Source organism: Bufo gargarizans, chromosome 6 (assembly GCF_014858855.1).
Source record: "Bufo gargarizans isolate SCDJY-AF-19 chromosome 6, ASM1485885v1, whole genome shotgun sequence".
NCBI lineage: Eukaryota > Metazoa > Chordata > Amphibia > Anura > Bufonidae > Bufo > Bufo gargarizans.
The window spans coordinates 95762619-95778144 of record NC_058085.1 but is presented as its reverse complement, the minus strand read 5'-3'; the positions used below and the strand labels follow the sequence as shown (position 1 = coordinate 95778144).

Sequence of the window (15526 nt, the reverse complement as noted above, 5' to 3'; positions counted from 1 at the left end):
ATCTCTATATATGATAGCTGCCCTAGCACACTCAGCTCTGCTACATCTATACACATAACAGCGGCCCCTGCACACTCAGCTCTGCTATATCTCTATATATAAAAGCTGCCCCAGCACACTCAGCTCTGCTATATCTCTCTATATATATAATACAGAAAATCAACGGCACTCCAGTAGATTAAGAACAAATGACTCCTTTAATCACCCGTGCGGTGCAACGTTTCGGCTCAGTACTAGAGCCTTTTTCAAGCAGGAAAAGGCTCTAGTACTGAGCCGAAACGTTGCACCGCATGGGTGATTAAAGGAGTCATTTGTTCTTAATCTACTGGAGTGCCGTTCATTTTCTGGATTATTCATTGGGGTAAGAAGTCTATTACCTTGGAGCGTGCACCAGATTTTTTCACTATTTGCCAGTGCCGCCATTTTTCTTTGATCTCTCTCTCTCTATATATATATATTAGGGAGATAAGCGGTGGCCGTATCTAATGGTTACCTTCATACAACAATGGGGTAGGAGGGAAGGAATTTTGTCAAAAAGGGTGGGAATTAGATAATACAACATAATTACAAAAATGATCCATGGCACCTAAGTAAAAGCTTACACTATGATCAGTGAGATGGGAATACCCCTTTAAGTACCCGAAGTGCTAGTGTGATTTAGTGAAGCACAGACAAGAAAGGAACCTTCTCATATCAGTTAAGTAAAGCCTGAATGCACCAACTGCTAAGCCTGTTATCCGCAATTTCAGCCAAAGCAAAGTTCCTGAAGCAAAAGCACTTTGTCTGGATTGTATCTACCTCAAGGCATTTGATTGAGAAGTAAAATATCTGTTATACAGCAGCCATTGACTCCTCTTCCATTCCACTACCCAGATGTATTGTAATGCATTGCAGAGGGGATCAGACCCCCAAAAGTTGAAGTCCCAGAGTGGGACAGAAATAAAGTTTAAAAAAAGTAAAAAATAAATGTTTTCAATAAAAAAAATTCTAGTTAAAAAAAGGAAAAAACGCCCCTTTCTCCTGATTTAATAATAAAAAAATATATAAAACACACATATTAGTTATCGCCACGTCCGTAACGACCGGTTCTATAAATATATCACATGATCCACCCTGTCCGATAGACACCATAAAAAATAAAAACTCTATAAAAAATCACTTTACATCACTTAAAGTGCAACACCAAGCGATCAAAAAGGCACATGCCCCCCAAAATAGTACCAATCTAACAGTCACTTCATCCTGCATAAAATTTGCCCCTACATAGGACAATCGCCCCCAAAAAAAAAAAAAAAAACTATGGCTCTCGGACTATGGAGACACTAAAACATGATTTTGTTTTGTTTCAAAAATGTATTTTTTTTTTAGAAAGGAAAAAAGAAAAAGTACTGCATGCATAATCATAGCATTTTACTTCCAAATTACAACATCATTACCCAGGTATACACTAGATGCAAAAGACAAAGTTATGGCGGTGTAAAGGGCTCTTCAGACTTCTCCATTTATCACACTGTAAAAGTGAGGACTTACAAGCACTCGGAAATCTTCTGACGTAAGCCCCCCGGTCTCCCTGTGCTCCCACATTGCCAGTTGTTTGAGACAGTCCCCCTGTAATACACAACAGATTACCAGTAAAGGTTATGTCCACTTTCGCATCCAATTTATATAATTGCTCCAATACATCTAATATTCAAAAGGAAGCTAAGGCTAAGTTCACATCTGTGGTGGATGTTCTGGCAGGATCCTCCATCACAGATTCTGGCAAAAAAGAATGAAATACCTCTGCATGCAGCAGCATTTTATTTGTTAGAATGCCAGTATTTATGCCAGAAACCTGACGGACCCCATTATGGTGAATGGGATCTTTTGTGAGCCAGCAGTGTTCAGCATATGCCAGATCCAAAGATTCCATTATTCTATTCCTATGCAGAAAAACCCAGCACTGGAATGTGGCAGTGCTGGGTTTTATACGGACATGACTTTATACCAACTGTTGGTTGGCTTACTTTACTACAGAATTTATCTTTCAAAATGTTGGTGCAATTTTGGTGGAAAATGACTTATATTAAACAACACTTCCCCATGAAGTCACCGCCGCCCCTCCCCCCCCACACACACAAACACCTTGGCAAGCTAGGTACAGTGGGTATTTTCATCAAATTTTGGTGCAATTTATAAGGGCACTCAGTAAATCTGGGTCATTGTTTGGATATGATAGGAGTTGTTTGGGAGTGCACTGTGCAAACATTCACCACTATGAGAGTTCTGAAAATAGCAGAGCACCGTTCTGGAGACACGAGCAGGTCCCAGAGCTGGGACGGGCGCCTATCTGACATTGGTGACATAATCTAGTGATATACCGCCAATGTATGAGATGCAACAACTCCTTTATCTCCTTGTGCTGTGGATTATCATAGCGAGCAAATATCCTGGATTGTAGATTTGACTTGTCGAGGACAATTTCCTTTGGACGGAGTATAACTATATCTTCATTGAATATTATTAATATACAGCACATTATATTATTCATACACAAATTCATGTACAGCAAATTATTCACTCCTTACCCCCTTACTTATTTACGCTAGCATATAATGAAACTACAGAAAATAAAATCTCATTCCTACTCACCTTGGTGATAACAAGTTTGTCATTAGGTTTTGTCTGTCCCACAAACGCATACAGATCTCTGCGCTCTAATCTATTCAGTATATCTCTCGCAGGCTTCATGGCATCATCAGTGGATTGTAGAATCTCCTGAAAGATGTTATCTAGGATGGAAAGATGGGGGTAAGGATTTAAACAGAAAATATTTGTTTTGCCTGGATCTTCCTATTTAACGTTAGAATATTCACATTAGACATGGATCCATTGTATTGTTTCCTACTCAAAATTGGTTGTGTTAAAGAGATCTCATTAAAGGCAACCGCATTCAAAACGTGGCAATTACCTCGTTATACCGTACCTGGGGAATCTGCTGCCAGCCAGCACCCCGCCTCACAGAGGAGTAGTGCGGTATTACATGGTGCAATGCACATGAATGTCCACCCTTGTAAGACAAGGACAGCTCTAGTCGGTTAGAGCTGGAGCCAATCACACAGAGCAGCTCTCCGTTCTAGCTCATAGAGGGGTATCTAAAGTTGGAGACCCTGTCATTGATATCCGTATGCCCTAGCAGGTCATATGACTAAGGGTGGTGCTCATGAGATTACTCATCTAAAGCTTTGCTGACATGATGTTATGGGGCTGTATTCCATGCATATGCTGACCATGGACAACAATCGTGAGAACGTGGTCTGATCTATTTTTATGGAAATTGCTTAAAAACTGATTTTAACAGCAACTTGTTTTTTTAATCATGAATAAAACTAACATTAAAAGGGTTCAGCCATCTAATTCTGGTGTCCTATTTAACCTACTAATGACCATGTGTTGTACATGCCTGGCATGGTGTGCTGGGCTTTAAACTTGTGAAAAAGTGGAAGTGTCCAGTCACAGAAAGACCAATATTTGAGTTGATAGAGATAGATGGACCTATCATGCATATACCATAGGTAATAGTGGTTAAGTAAGCAAACATAGATATAAATTAGATATCTGAACATTAAGCAGAATTATGCGAAGTTACATTACTGCCATTACAAGGTAGTTTATTAGTGACAACACATATTGTGCACTCAATGTGAACATAATGTGCAATGTTACATAAAATGACCACAAAAAGTCAGAAAATGTCCCCCATGGGGATCCTTTAGACACCCTTATATGTCATGGGGCTATGATTACCCCTATATATCATGGGGTCCCCAAAAGGTCCCAATGTGTTTCCCCAATGCTATTGGGTCATCAGGGGACTATACCGGGACAGTCATACACATATCAAATTATCAGAAAAGATATTGTACAGCAGAATAGTCTGTACATAGATACCAGGCCTGAACCCAGAAACGTTCACGTACAGTAGTAGGAAAGTTAGTGGTGTTGGCTCCAGAGAACGCCTGTGAGATTACATTATGTGCTGAAACAAGCAGACAGGGGTGCACCACCAATGAGGCCAGATGAGGCGATCGTCTCAGGCAGCACCAGGTAGGGGCAAAAGAGGGGCAGTAGAAGGGCCATGGGCATTGGGGAGGGGGGGCGCCATTTCAGTTTTTGCCTCAGACAGCAGAAAGGCTAGGTGCACCCCTGCAAGCACACAGTGATCCAGCTTCTTTCGCAGATATGGATTATAACTTAAAATAGTCCATTAGAACCACCAAGTGAAGCTTGCCTAGTATGAATCCATATCAGATTCTTGTTCTACATGTACCCTAGCATACAATTCCAAGCTTATCCTAGTCCTTGTTGTATCTAGTAAGGACTGTTTAGACTACACTGGTACCAGGGGCATGGCTATAATAGAAGCAGGGGAAGCAGCTGCTATCGGGCCTGAACCCAGAACGGGCCAACCGGGAGGATGACTAAAAGATTTTATTGTCAGAGCCCCCTCAACAGTATTATACAATGCTATTATTATATTATTTTTTTTTCCCAGGCCCAATTTAAGTTTCCAGTCCACCCCTGGCAGACACCAAGAGACACAGTCTGCGATCTGCGCTATATGCGAGTACAGCATCTGACCTGTCTCTTCCCTGGAGCACTGCTTTCCCAGGGACCGAACTGCTCCCCCTCGCCGAGTTTGTTGGAGCCAGTCGGTTGCTATGACAGCTTTGGGCCCCTTAAAGTCTCTGAGGCCTGTCATAGTGAAGTCCTATCAAGCCCAGCCAATTTCCACAGCAAAAAAATGCAGCAAAATCTGCTACAAAACTAGTACATGCAGTTTTTGCAACTAAAAAGTCAATTGAGATCACCTTCTCCATTGCAAAGGGTGAGATCTGCAGCATAAGTTGACATGCTGCAGATTTTAAATCTGCAGAGCTGGTTAATTTATGCAGTTTTTTTGCAGTTGTAGTCTATGGGAGAAGTGATCGGATGATCCCTAGTGTATATGTACAAAAGTGGGAAAAAAAAAGTTTAAAATAAGGATAAAAAAAAATTCGAATTACCCAATCTCTCCATTTTAAAAATAAACAATATAAAAAGGGGGAATTCAACTACCCAGATATAGACTGTAAAACTGAAACCTGTAGATCTCATAAAGGAAACAGGTTCTTGGCAATAACCAAAGACCACTACCTTTCCCAACTGGTTCAGGACCAAACTAGAGCCATGCTGGACTTAGTGGTAACCAATAGACCTGACAGAACAACAGATGTGCAGGTCGGGGGACACCTGGGAAATAGTGACCATAAAGTAATAACATTCCAATTGTCATTCAAAAGAGTGTTACTTCAGGGAGGCACAAATATACCAAACTTCAAAAAAGCTAAATTTAACCAGCTAAGAGTAAATTAGCCTCACTAACTGTGACAATGTCCTCAAAAATAAAAGTGCAGCCACAAAATTGGATATTTTTAAAAGCATCCTAAGCTTTAATTGTAAGAGGTACATACCATATGGGAATAAAAGGGTAAGGAACAAGAAAAACCAACGTGGATAAATAGAAATGGAAAGGAAGCAATAAATGACAAAAGGAAAGCATTTAAATCACTAAAACAGGAGGGTAGCGAGGAAGCACTGAAAAACTATTAGAAAAAATGCAATATGTAAAAGACAACTAAAAGCGGACAAACTACAGACAGAGAGATTCATTGCCAAAGAGTAAAACTAACCCTAAAATGTTCTTTAATTATATAAATGGTAAAAATTATAAATCTGAAGGTGTCGGTCGTTTACAGAGTGATGAGGGGGAGTTGCAGATAGCGATGAGGAGAAAGCAAAGCATCTTAAAAGGATTAATTAGACAAATCGTTAGGACCAGATGGCATACACCCCCGTATCCTAAGAGAATTAAGTAATCTCATAGCCAGACCCTTATTTCTAATATTGAAGGACTCTATACTGACTGGGAGTGGTCCACAGGATTGGCACTTAGCAAATATGGTGCCAATATTCAAAAAGGGGTCAAAAACTAAGCCCAGAAACTATTGGCTGGTACGTTTCCGGGGTGGGTGAATGGTTTGAAGGTTTTCTAAGAGATGCTATCTTGGAGTACCTCAATTAAAATAAGCAAATAACGCTATATTAGCATGGCTTCATGAGGGATCGATCATGTCAAACTAATTGAATCAGTTTCTATGAGGTGGTAAGTTCTAGACTTGACTGTGGTGAGTCAATGGATGTTGTATATCTGGACTTCTCCAAAGCATTTGATACTGTACCACATGATAGGTTAGTATATAAAATGAGAATGTTTGGAGTGGGGGAAAATGTCTGTATGTGGGTAAGTAACTGGCTCAGTGATAGAAAACAGAGGGTGGTTATTAATGGTACACACTCAGATTGGGTCACTGTCACTAGTGGGGTACCACAGAGGTCAGTATTGAGTCCTATTCTCTTCAATATATTAATGAACTTGTAGAAGGCTTGCACAGCAAAACATACATTTTTGCATTTGACACTAAAGTGTATAAAGTAATTAATGCGGAAGTGGCAGTGACAGGACAGTATACTGCTACAGAGGGATCTGGATATATTGGACACTTGGGCAGAGAAGTGGCAGATGAGATTTAACACTGACAAATGTAAGGTTATGCACATGGGAAGGAATAATGCAAGTCACCCGTACATACTAAATGGTAAAACACTGGGTAACACTGACATGGAAAAGGACCTAGGAATTTTTGTGAACAGCAAACTAAACTGTAGAAACCAGTGTCAGGCAGCTTCTGCCAAGGCCAATAAGATAATGGGTTGCAAAAGGGGCATAAATGTCTGTGATAAGAACATAGTCCTGCTACCTTACAAATCACAGACCACAGATGGAGTACTGTGTACAGTTATGGGCTCCTGTGAACAGAACAGGGCAACTAAAGTAATAACTGGAATAGGTGTACTACAGTACCCTGAAAGATTATCAAAATTATTGTTATTCGCTTTAGAAAAAAAGACTACAGAGGGAGATCTAATAACTAAGTATAAATATATCAAGGGTCAGTACAGAGATCTCTCCCATCATCTAGTTATTCCTAGGACCATGACTGTGACCAGGGGACATCCTCTGTCTCTAGAGGAAAGAAAGAAAGAAAAAAAAAACATAGAAGAGGATTCTTTACTGTAAGAGCAGTGAGATTATGGAACTCTCTGCCTGAGGAGGTGGTTGTAACGGACCGTTTCAGCAGACAAGGGGTTAAGATCCGTTTAGGCGATATGCCCCTTTCTGAGAGACAGGCACAGCTACTGCAGAACACCAACCTCCCGAACTGGATACAAAATAGCACTCCAAACTGGAACCTCACAAATAGCTGTCAGCAGACGAACAGGAAAAGGATCCAATCAGCTTACACTCCTGGCAATCAGTCTCTAACAGCATACAGGGAATCCCCCCAATAACGAGACAAGGCTCCGTCTTGAGGGTCAAACAGTCGTCTGACTGTACTTCAAGTACAGCCTCTTTTATTGATAAAAAAACAAACATAGTACTGCCCACAGGGTTTTGAAATCCAACCAATCAGTAATTCACAACACACACAATGTAAATACAGCAACCAATCGTTCCCGCCCCCTAGAGGACCAGAAGGGAGACTGCGACACAGGACAGATACAACATATCCCCACAATGCATCATGGTTTCCTCCTCTCTGCCTGGGAGACAACCGGGGGCAATCCAATTATCTCTCAGGACAAAGGGGAGATCACCAATACACACGTGGAGACAACAGGACAGACATCACCATTTAAACACACAATGGGACAATGGGACAATAGAACCACACCTAGCATATTCCTCCCAAGCTGACAAGTTACACTTGTGGTCGGGGCACTCACGAAAGAAGGACTCCTACCTGCTGGCTAGCTAAAGCGGTTAGAGTTATGCCGAAACCGCGACGTCGAAGGGATAGCTGAAGGAGGCCAAAAAGAACAACAATTCCTATCATATCGCAAAGCTACAAACATTTATTCATAACACCAAATTCTGACAAGCAAGATTCAGGAATGTAGCGGCTGCAACAGGACGAACGCCAATGACCTAGTCTTTTAATTACATGTGCTGGAACCCGATTCCTTGAAGCGGCGGATGCCGCCCCTATGCAAAACGAATGCCCGGATATTGAGGACGGGTCCACTGCAAGATTCGTCAGTAAACACGAATATGAGTTATGAATTGAGGACCGGTAAGGTGAGTATTGTTGAATGGTAGCAAGGACTGTCGGGCGGCTTGTTTGGCAGAGAGGACAGAAGCTGTTGCAGCACGGGACACCAACGATGAGAGGTCGGGAAGAAAAACACCTGGGTCGGAGGGCCTACCTGAGAGGTCTTGGTGGTGAGTAGCGAGAGTATGAAAGCATCTCTAGAAGCCGAGAGCTGACTGAGAGTGACGTATCTGCTACTGTTAGCCAGGGAAGTAAACTCGGCCGGTCTCAAAACCCGTAAAAGGCCGGGTACATGGCAGCTTTTATTACCAAACTAAGCAGGGCACCGAATGGTTTTGTCTAACAAGTCGGAAAGGTCGCGGAAAAGCTGGCCAGTGACGGGTAGCCGGCGAGTGCGTGACTCGCAGTCGCTTTTCTCGAGACCCCTCAGAGTAGCTTTACTGGCATGAATTGAAAATAATGAACCTGACTGAGGGAAACTCATGGCTCTAAAATGTTGCACCCCTGCGAGGTAGGACTTGACCATGGTGTGGGATAGTTTCAGATTGGTGTGACAGTAACCTATGAACGCCAGGATGTACGGAACGAACTCGGTGTCACCTTGCGGACAAGAGTCCTGAAATCTCTGGAAGGCTCTCCAACCTGTCTGGTAGGCTCTGGTTGTATTGGGTGAGAGGGACTTGAGTAACAGTGACCGAGCGGTGGCGAGATGAGCGTCTATGGAAGGATTAGAGCAGCGTATGGAGGGACTGGGCTCCCGATGGCGTCTGCTTCTGGACAGATCTGTGAAAAAGGGGTAAAATTAAAACGAGATAACGCGTCGGCTGCTACGTTGTGGTTACCGGCTACATGTGAAGCTACGTAACAAAATTGGTGTTGTAATGACAGAAGGACCAGGCGCCGAAGAAATAACATGACACATGGAGACTTAGAAGAACCACTATTGAGAATCTCGATGACGGCTGTATTATCGGACACGAAGGACACAGTCTGACCTGACCAACTTTGACCCTAGGTATAGGACACTGCCACTAAGGGGTAGAGTTCAAAACTGCTGAGGTACGGAAAACCCAGGAATGGAACTAACTTCGATTGGCCATCTGTCTGCTAACCAATGGTTGCCAAAAATAGCCGCGAAACCTGTATTGGCAGTGGCGTCGGACAAAATTACGGGAGAGTTGTCGGATATTGTGGGAACAAAGGGTGATGGTCAGCGGACTGTAAGTTCCTGCTCTCGTGTGTAGACTCTGGAAGGGCCACCACCCCGGTGTGGAAACCGAACCTAAACCCTGTACTAAGGAACTCCACGAAGCCTGGGTCAGAATACCTGCGTAAGAACTGCTGCAACCGAACTATATTAACAACACACATGTAATTATTATCTGATTTTAATGAACAGACTACTTTAGGGTGGGCTCTGAAGCAGTTTAGTACATATGTGTAGCAAGCGACACTGACTGAAGTTACAGGATGCGTAGTTGAAATTATTACAAATCTGTGACCTGCCGAGTAGTTTGATGGGTCTACCCAGCTTGTCAACTAAACCAGAGGATCTGTGTGAATCGGACGGGCCGGAACAGGACCTGTAGAACTGGACCCCTCACTTAAAACAGCCTTATGACACCACACAGTAGAATGGTCAACTGAATGGCACAGGGAGCACGAAGGTGCCCTAAGCCAGGCGAAATGCCTACAAAAATCTCCGTATCAATGTTAGCCCAATTTGTGAGAAACTGGAACTGACTTAAAGTGGCAGCTGCCTTGGCCGAGAAAGAACAATGGTAGTCGTAGAAGGAACTACCACCATACATGTATCCCAACTCCGTTATCCTAAATAAATACAAATCAAGTTCTTCCCTTCTCTCATTCAACATCAGATGGATTTGTGTCAGAGAATTCTGAACTGTGACCATGGGGACCTCTTCCTGCTGCTGAGGGCCTGAGTTAACGACCAGTAACCGGTATAACTCGGCCTTCCTAGCAGAAGTGGGATACGAAATACCCCTTCTAGACAACTCCGTCATCAGCCTAGGGACGGTCCAACTGCGAAGAGACGACACACTGCCCCCTTCTGACATCCTGGCGGGGTTCTCGTCGACCGAAGTCTCCACTATGTCTGAAGCACGTGACATATCCTGTGGATACAGTATGCACAAATCAAACCCTGACTGTCAACCGACAACGGGATCATGTGACGTAAGCTGTGAGTAGGTTGAGACCCATGCAACTGTGAAGAATACGAGTGAAAAGGGACGAGAGGACCTGAGCCAAGGAGAAGCGATAGCTGAACCTAGAACACCCCAGTGATTGATGAGTCTGACGGTGGCACAACTGACCCACCACCAGAAGGAGAGAAGAGGAATAGTAACACAACACAGCCACTGCCATACTGTACCCTGATGGTTGAACAACGTGCAGAATATATTTGAAGAAGGACGACACAGATCCTGGAATAAATCACATGTAAGATCCCTGCAAACGACATACCGCCAGGCATAGAGGCGTGCGCCCAACAATACGGAGATCCTCTAACTAGCACTGAACAAGTGTGACGCCCCTTCCCTAAAACACAACTCTATCAATCAAAAAGCATGTATTCTCTTTCTCTTTTTTTTTTTTTTTTTTAACAACCCTAACTAAATCTCCCCAAGGTGGTCATAGCTCTGGTGGCCACTAGATGGAGCAAACACAGAGCACAGAGCCATGGACTGCACTGCTGGCAGTCACCACAAGAGGGAGCCTGCACCATCCAACGCTGCTCATGGACTGTATTGGCTCCAGCGGCCACCAGGGGGAGCCCACACAGTTACCAGCCACCTGTAGCTCGTGCAGACAGCAGAGGAGACCACAAGCAGGAACGCACGGGTAAGTGTGCTGCAAGATGACATGGGGCCAGTGCGGGCATAAAGGGGGGGGGGGGAAACCATGCTGCTGCCAAGGACCCTGCCTAACTAGTGGCACAGCGGCCTGTGCCAGACATTGAAGGGGGGGGAGAAATTCGAATCGGGATCACGCTGACCCCTGCACCCTACGATTCATGCCACGTGGGAGCTGAAGCTGCCTGGCAGACGCTCCGGTGCAGTGTGGCTCCCCCTTTACCTAGGGAGCCGGCACTGCCAGCCGGACTTGTGAGATCGAGACTGCAAAGCGTGGCAGTCACTTACCTGATCCAGTAGCTTGCGCACAAAACAAACCTCTGAGAAACGAACTTCTGGGAGCTTGACCAGAGGCAATCCTCACGCACCGAACGAGGCCAGAGTTTGACACGTCGTTCATTGAAGGAGGGGCAGAGGTGCCATGATATAGGCAACCGTGCCCCTCCCACAAATACAGGCCAATTAATCGGCCTTAACACTTATTATAAGTTGTTACAACTTTGTGAGGTTACATTGTCCATACATATAACTTACATCAATTTAAACAGTATAACTTGGGGGACAAACCTATCCAAAATTCACTGGAATAGGTTCAGGGGTTCAAAAGTTAGCATGGGCCATAATCCTGAGGCAAGAGGCCTTCAAACAGCCCCCTCCAAAACCCAGTGGCGAGGTTGGTTTCGCCACACATCTCCCCCCCCCCCCCGGGAAGACTAACCAGATACCTGACCTCACGCCGGTCGGTACCTGAGTTAGTCTGGCAGCCCACCCACAACCCAATACTGGACCTGCTGAATTTGGTAGCCTGTCTCTGTCCAGTGAATCCACCAAGATTATATTTGTAGCTGGTACTCCCGGTCTCTGAGTTGCTCCCTGGCTTGGAGTGGAGGTTGCTTTGTGGGCAGGGATCAGCGGGACTCTGCCCTGGTGCCAGCACTACCACGGAAGAAGCCTGGTTGGAGTCTGGTTGTTGGAGGGGGAAACCGACTGTCTCCCCTTAGGCTAAACTGCCCTGTTGCTGGGGGACAGGAACAACTGTCCCTACCCCCTGTGCTGTAAGTGCAGAGACCACGGTCCCATCTGCACAGTTGTGGGGCTTACTGTCTCCCCCTGGTGCGTTAAGCTGCCGCTGGGGAGAGGTGGTAACGAGCTCCTCTCCCATACATACTTCCAGCCGCTGGGGAGGGCGACCGACCGCCTCCGCTCCCAATACAGTGTCCTGCTGCTGGGGAAAGGAGACTGGGCTCTCTATTCCCTGTAGGACACTCTGCCGCTGGTGGACAGGACCGACTGTCTCTGCCCCCTGTAACTCCGCCTGCCGCTGGGGAGGGCGACCGACCGCCTCCGCTCCCAATACAGTGTCCTGCTGCTGGGGAAAGGAGACTGGGCTCTCTATTCCCTGTAGGACACTCTGCCGCTGGGGGACAGGACCGACTGTCTCTGCCCCCTGTAACTCCGTCTGCCGCTGGGGAATGGAGACTCGGCTCCCAATTCCCAAAAAATCATGCTGCTGCTGGGGGGCAGGAACAACTACCTCTGCCCCCTGTAACTCAGCCTGCCGCTGGGGAGGGAGGCCGCTGCTCTCCCCTCCCTGCACTTCACACTGCCGCTGGGGAATGGAGACTAGGCTCCCAATTCCCAAAAAATCATGCTGCTGCTGGGGGGCAGGAACAACTACCTCTGCCCCCTGTAACTCAGCCTGCCGCTGGGGAGGGAGGCCGTTGCTCTCCTCTCCCTGCATTTCACACTGCCTTCCCGGCATATCACTCTGCTGCTGGGGGGCAGGAACAACTACCTCTGCCCCCTGTAACTCAGCCCGCCGCTGGGGAGGGAGGCCGCTGCTCTCCTCTCCCTGCACTTCACACTGCCGCTGGGGAATGGAGACTGGGCTCCCACTGTCCCGCAACCGTAACTTCCGATGGAGGTCCACCCAACGTGGCAGCTGACCATCACCTTCTGCCCGGTATAGTAGGGTCATAGACACTAGACTCCTCACGAACTTCACGTATTTCTCAGCTGGATTGGGTCCGAAGAAGTTCAGCCGCAACCACATCATACGGTCAAATTCCTCCACAGAGTATCTGTAATCCACTGCTGGTTCCATCCTGGTGCTTTTAGGGTCACTGTACTGAGACATGCGTTGCCCTTAAATTGTAGAATCCACAGAAATGGTGTCTCCTGTAGCTGTCCTTCTGGCTGTAGGAACGATCCCGCTGCTTGCCACCAATGTAACGGACCGTTTCAGCAGACAAGGGGTTAAGATCCATTTAGGCGATATGCCCCTTTCCGAGAGACAGGCACCCCTACTGCAGAACACCAACCTCCCGAACTGGATACAAAATAGCACTCCAAACTGGAACCTCACAAATAGCTGTCAGCAGACGAACAGGAAAAGGATCCAATCAGCTTACACTCCTGGCAATCAGTCTCTAACAGCATACAGGGAATCCCCCCAATAACGAGACAAGGCTCCGTCTTGAGGGTCAAACAGTCGTCTGACTGTACTTCAAGTACAGCCTCTTTTATTGATAAAAAAACAAACATAGTACTGCCCACAGGGTTTTGAAATCCAACCAATCAGTAATTCACAACACACACAATGTAAATACAGCAACCAATCGTTCCCGCCCCCTAGAGGACCAGAAGGGAGACTGCGACACAGGACAGATACAACATATCCCCACAATGCATCATGGTTTCCTCCTCTCTGCCTGGGAGACAACCGGGGGCAATCCAATTATCTCTCAGGACAAAGGGGAGATCACCAATACACACGTGGAGACAACAGGACAGACATCACCATTTAAACACACAATGGGACAATGGGACAATAGAACCACACCTAGCATATTCCTCCCAAGCTGACAAGTTACACTTATTATAAGTTGTTACAACTTTGTGAGGTTACATTGTCCATACATATAACTTACATCAATTTAAACAGTATAACTTGGGGGACAAACCTATCCAAAATTCACTGGAATAGGTTCAGGGGTTCAAAAGTTAGCATGGGCCATAATCCTGAGGCAAGAGGCCTTCAAACAGACCCCTCCAAAACCCAGTGGCGAGGTTGGTTTCGCCACAGTGGTGATGGTGAGTTCACAAAAAAAATTCAAGAGGGGCCTGGATGTATTTCTGGAGTGTAATAATATTCGGATTGCCTGATTGGAGTCGGGAAGGATTATTTTTTTCCCTAAAGTAAATAAAATTGGTCTCTACTGCACAGGTTGTTTTTTTTTTTCATTCGTCTGGATCAACTTGCAGGATAACAGGCTGAACTTGATGGACAGATGTTTTTTTCCAGACTATTAAACTGTGGGGCACATTTATCTAAAATGCCGGTCTTAGGGTACTTTCACACTTGAGTTAGAGGATTCTGGCAATACGTATGCAAACGGATGGCATTTGTCAGAGGGATCTGGACGCGGATCCGTCTGACAAATGCATTAAAATGCCGGACCCGTCTCTTCGGTGTCATCCAGAAAAACGGATCCGGTATTTATCTTTTTCACATTTTTAAAGGTTTGAGCATGCGTAAACCTAAAAAACTGCTCCAGGTTTGCTGGAACACTTGGGGCCAGATCCGGCATTAATGCATTTCAATGGAAAATAATGCCGGCATTCTGGCAAGTGTTCCGGAATTTTAGACAGAGAAAATACCGCAGCATGCTGCAGTATATTCTCCATCCTGAAAAGGTAAAATAACTGAACTGAAGACATCCTGATGCATACTGAATGGATTGCTCTCCATTCAGAATGCATTAGGATAAAACTGATTAGTTTTTTTCCAGTATTGAGCCCCTAGGACGGAACTCTCCATAACTTTTGGCGTCGGCCTCTCCATAACTTTGGCGTATCAAGCGCCAGTTCTAAATATAAGACAGCTTCCTGGCTGTCTTACATTTAGACCTTGTTCTATGCCTAAAACAGGCGTAGAAAATGGTAAATGAGACGGGCCTACTGGTCCTTCTCCTTCCCCACCCACACCTCGTCCACAATTTTAGACCTAGCTCGAGCGGGGCGAAATCTCAGATCGCTATTAGCGGCACAGCTACCCGTTGTGCTGCTATCTGCGCCTGAAATACGCCTAATATAGACATATTTCAGCATGATAAATGATCCCCATATGTTGCTATGTTACTGGCAAGTCCCAAAACAAACTTACTATTAAAATATAAAAATATTTATCCCTTACACTGGACAGCATAATGAAAAAGAAAACCAAAATGACTGATTAACCATACACACTCCAAAATGGTATCAATAAAAATGTGCAGCTCTCTCCGTAAAAAAAGCTGTCATACAACTCTGTAGATGTAAATATACAAAAGTTATGGGGGTTAAAACATTTTGTTTCAAAGTTTATTTAAAATAAATAAATACAAAAAAATAAGAAAAACTACAAAATGTGGTATTGTTCTAATCTCACTGACAGAAAATGAGGTTAACATGTCAGTT

At 45.0% G+C, this 15526-nt stretch overlaps 1 protein-coding gene across 1 annotated transcript in view; it reads right to left on the bottom strand.

The window, feature by feature from the left end:
* Positions 1-15526, bottom strand: part of LOC122941505 (deoxynucleoside triphosphate triphosphohydrolase SAMHD1-like) — a 205411-nt gene that overhangs the window by 42097 nt on the left and 147788 nt on the right. The window contains exons 11-12 of the mRNA XM_044298819.1: positions 2632-2771; positions 1531-1608 (exon numbers count right to left, since the gene is read on the bottom strand). Coding sequence (XP_044154754.1) covers positions 1531-1608; positions 2632-2771 — 218 coding nt within the window. The remainder of the gene's footprint in view (positions 1-1530; positions 1609-2631; positions 2772-15526) is intronic.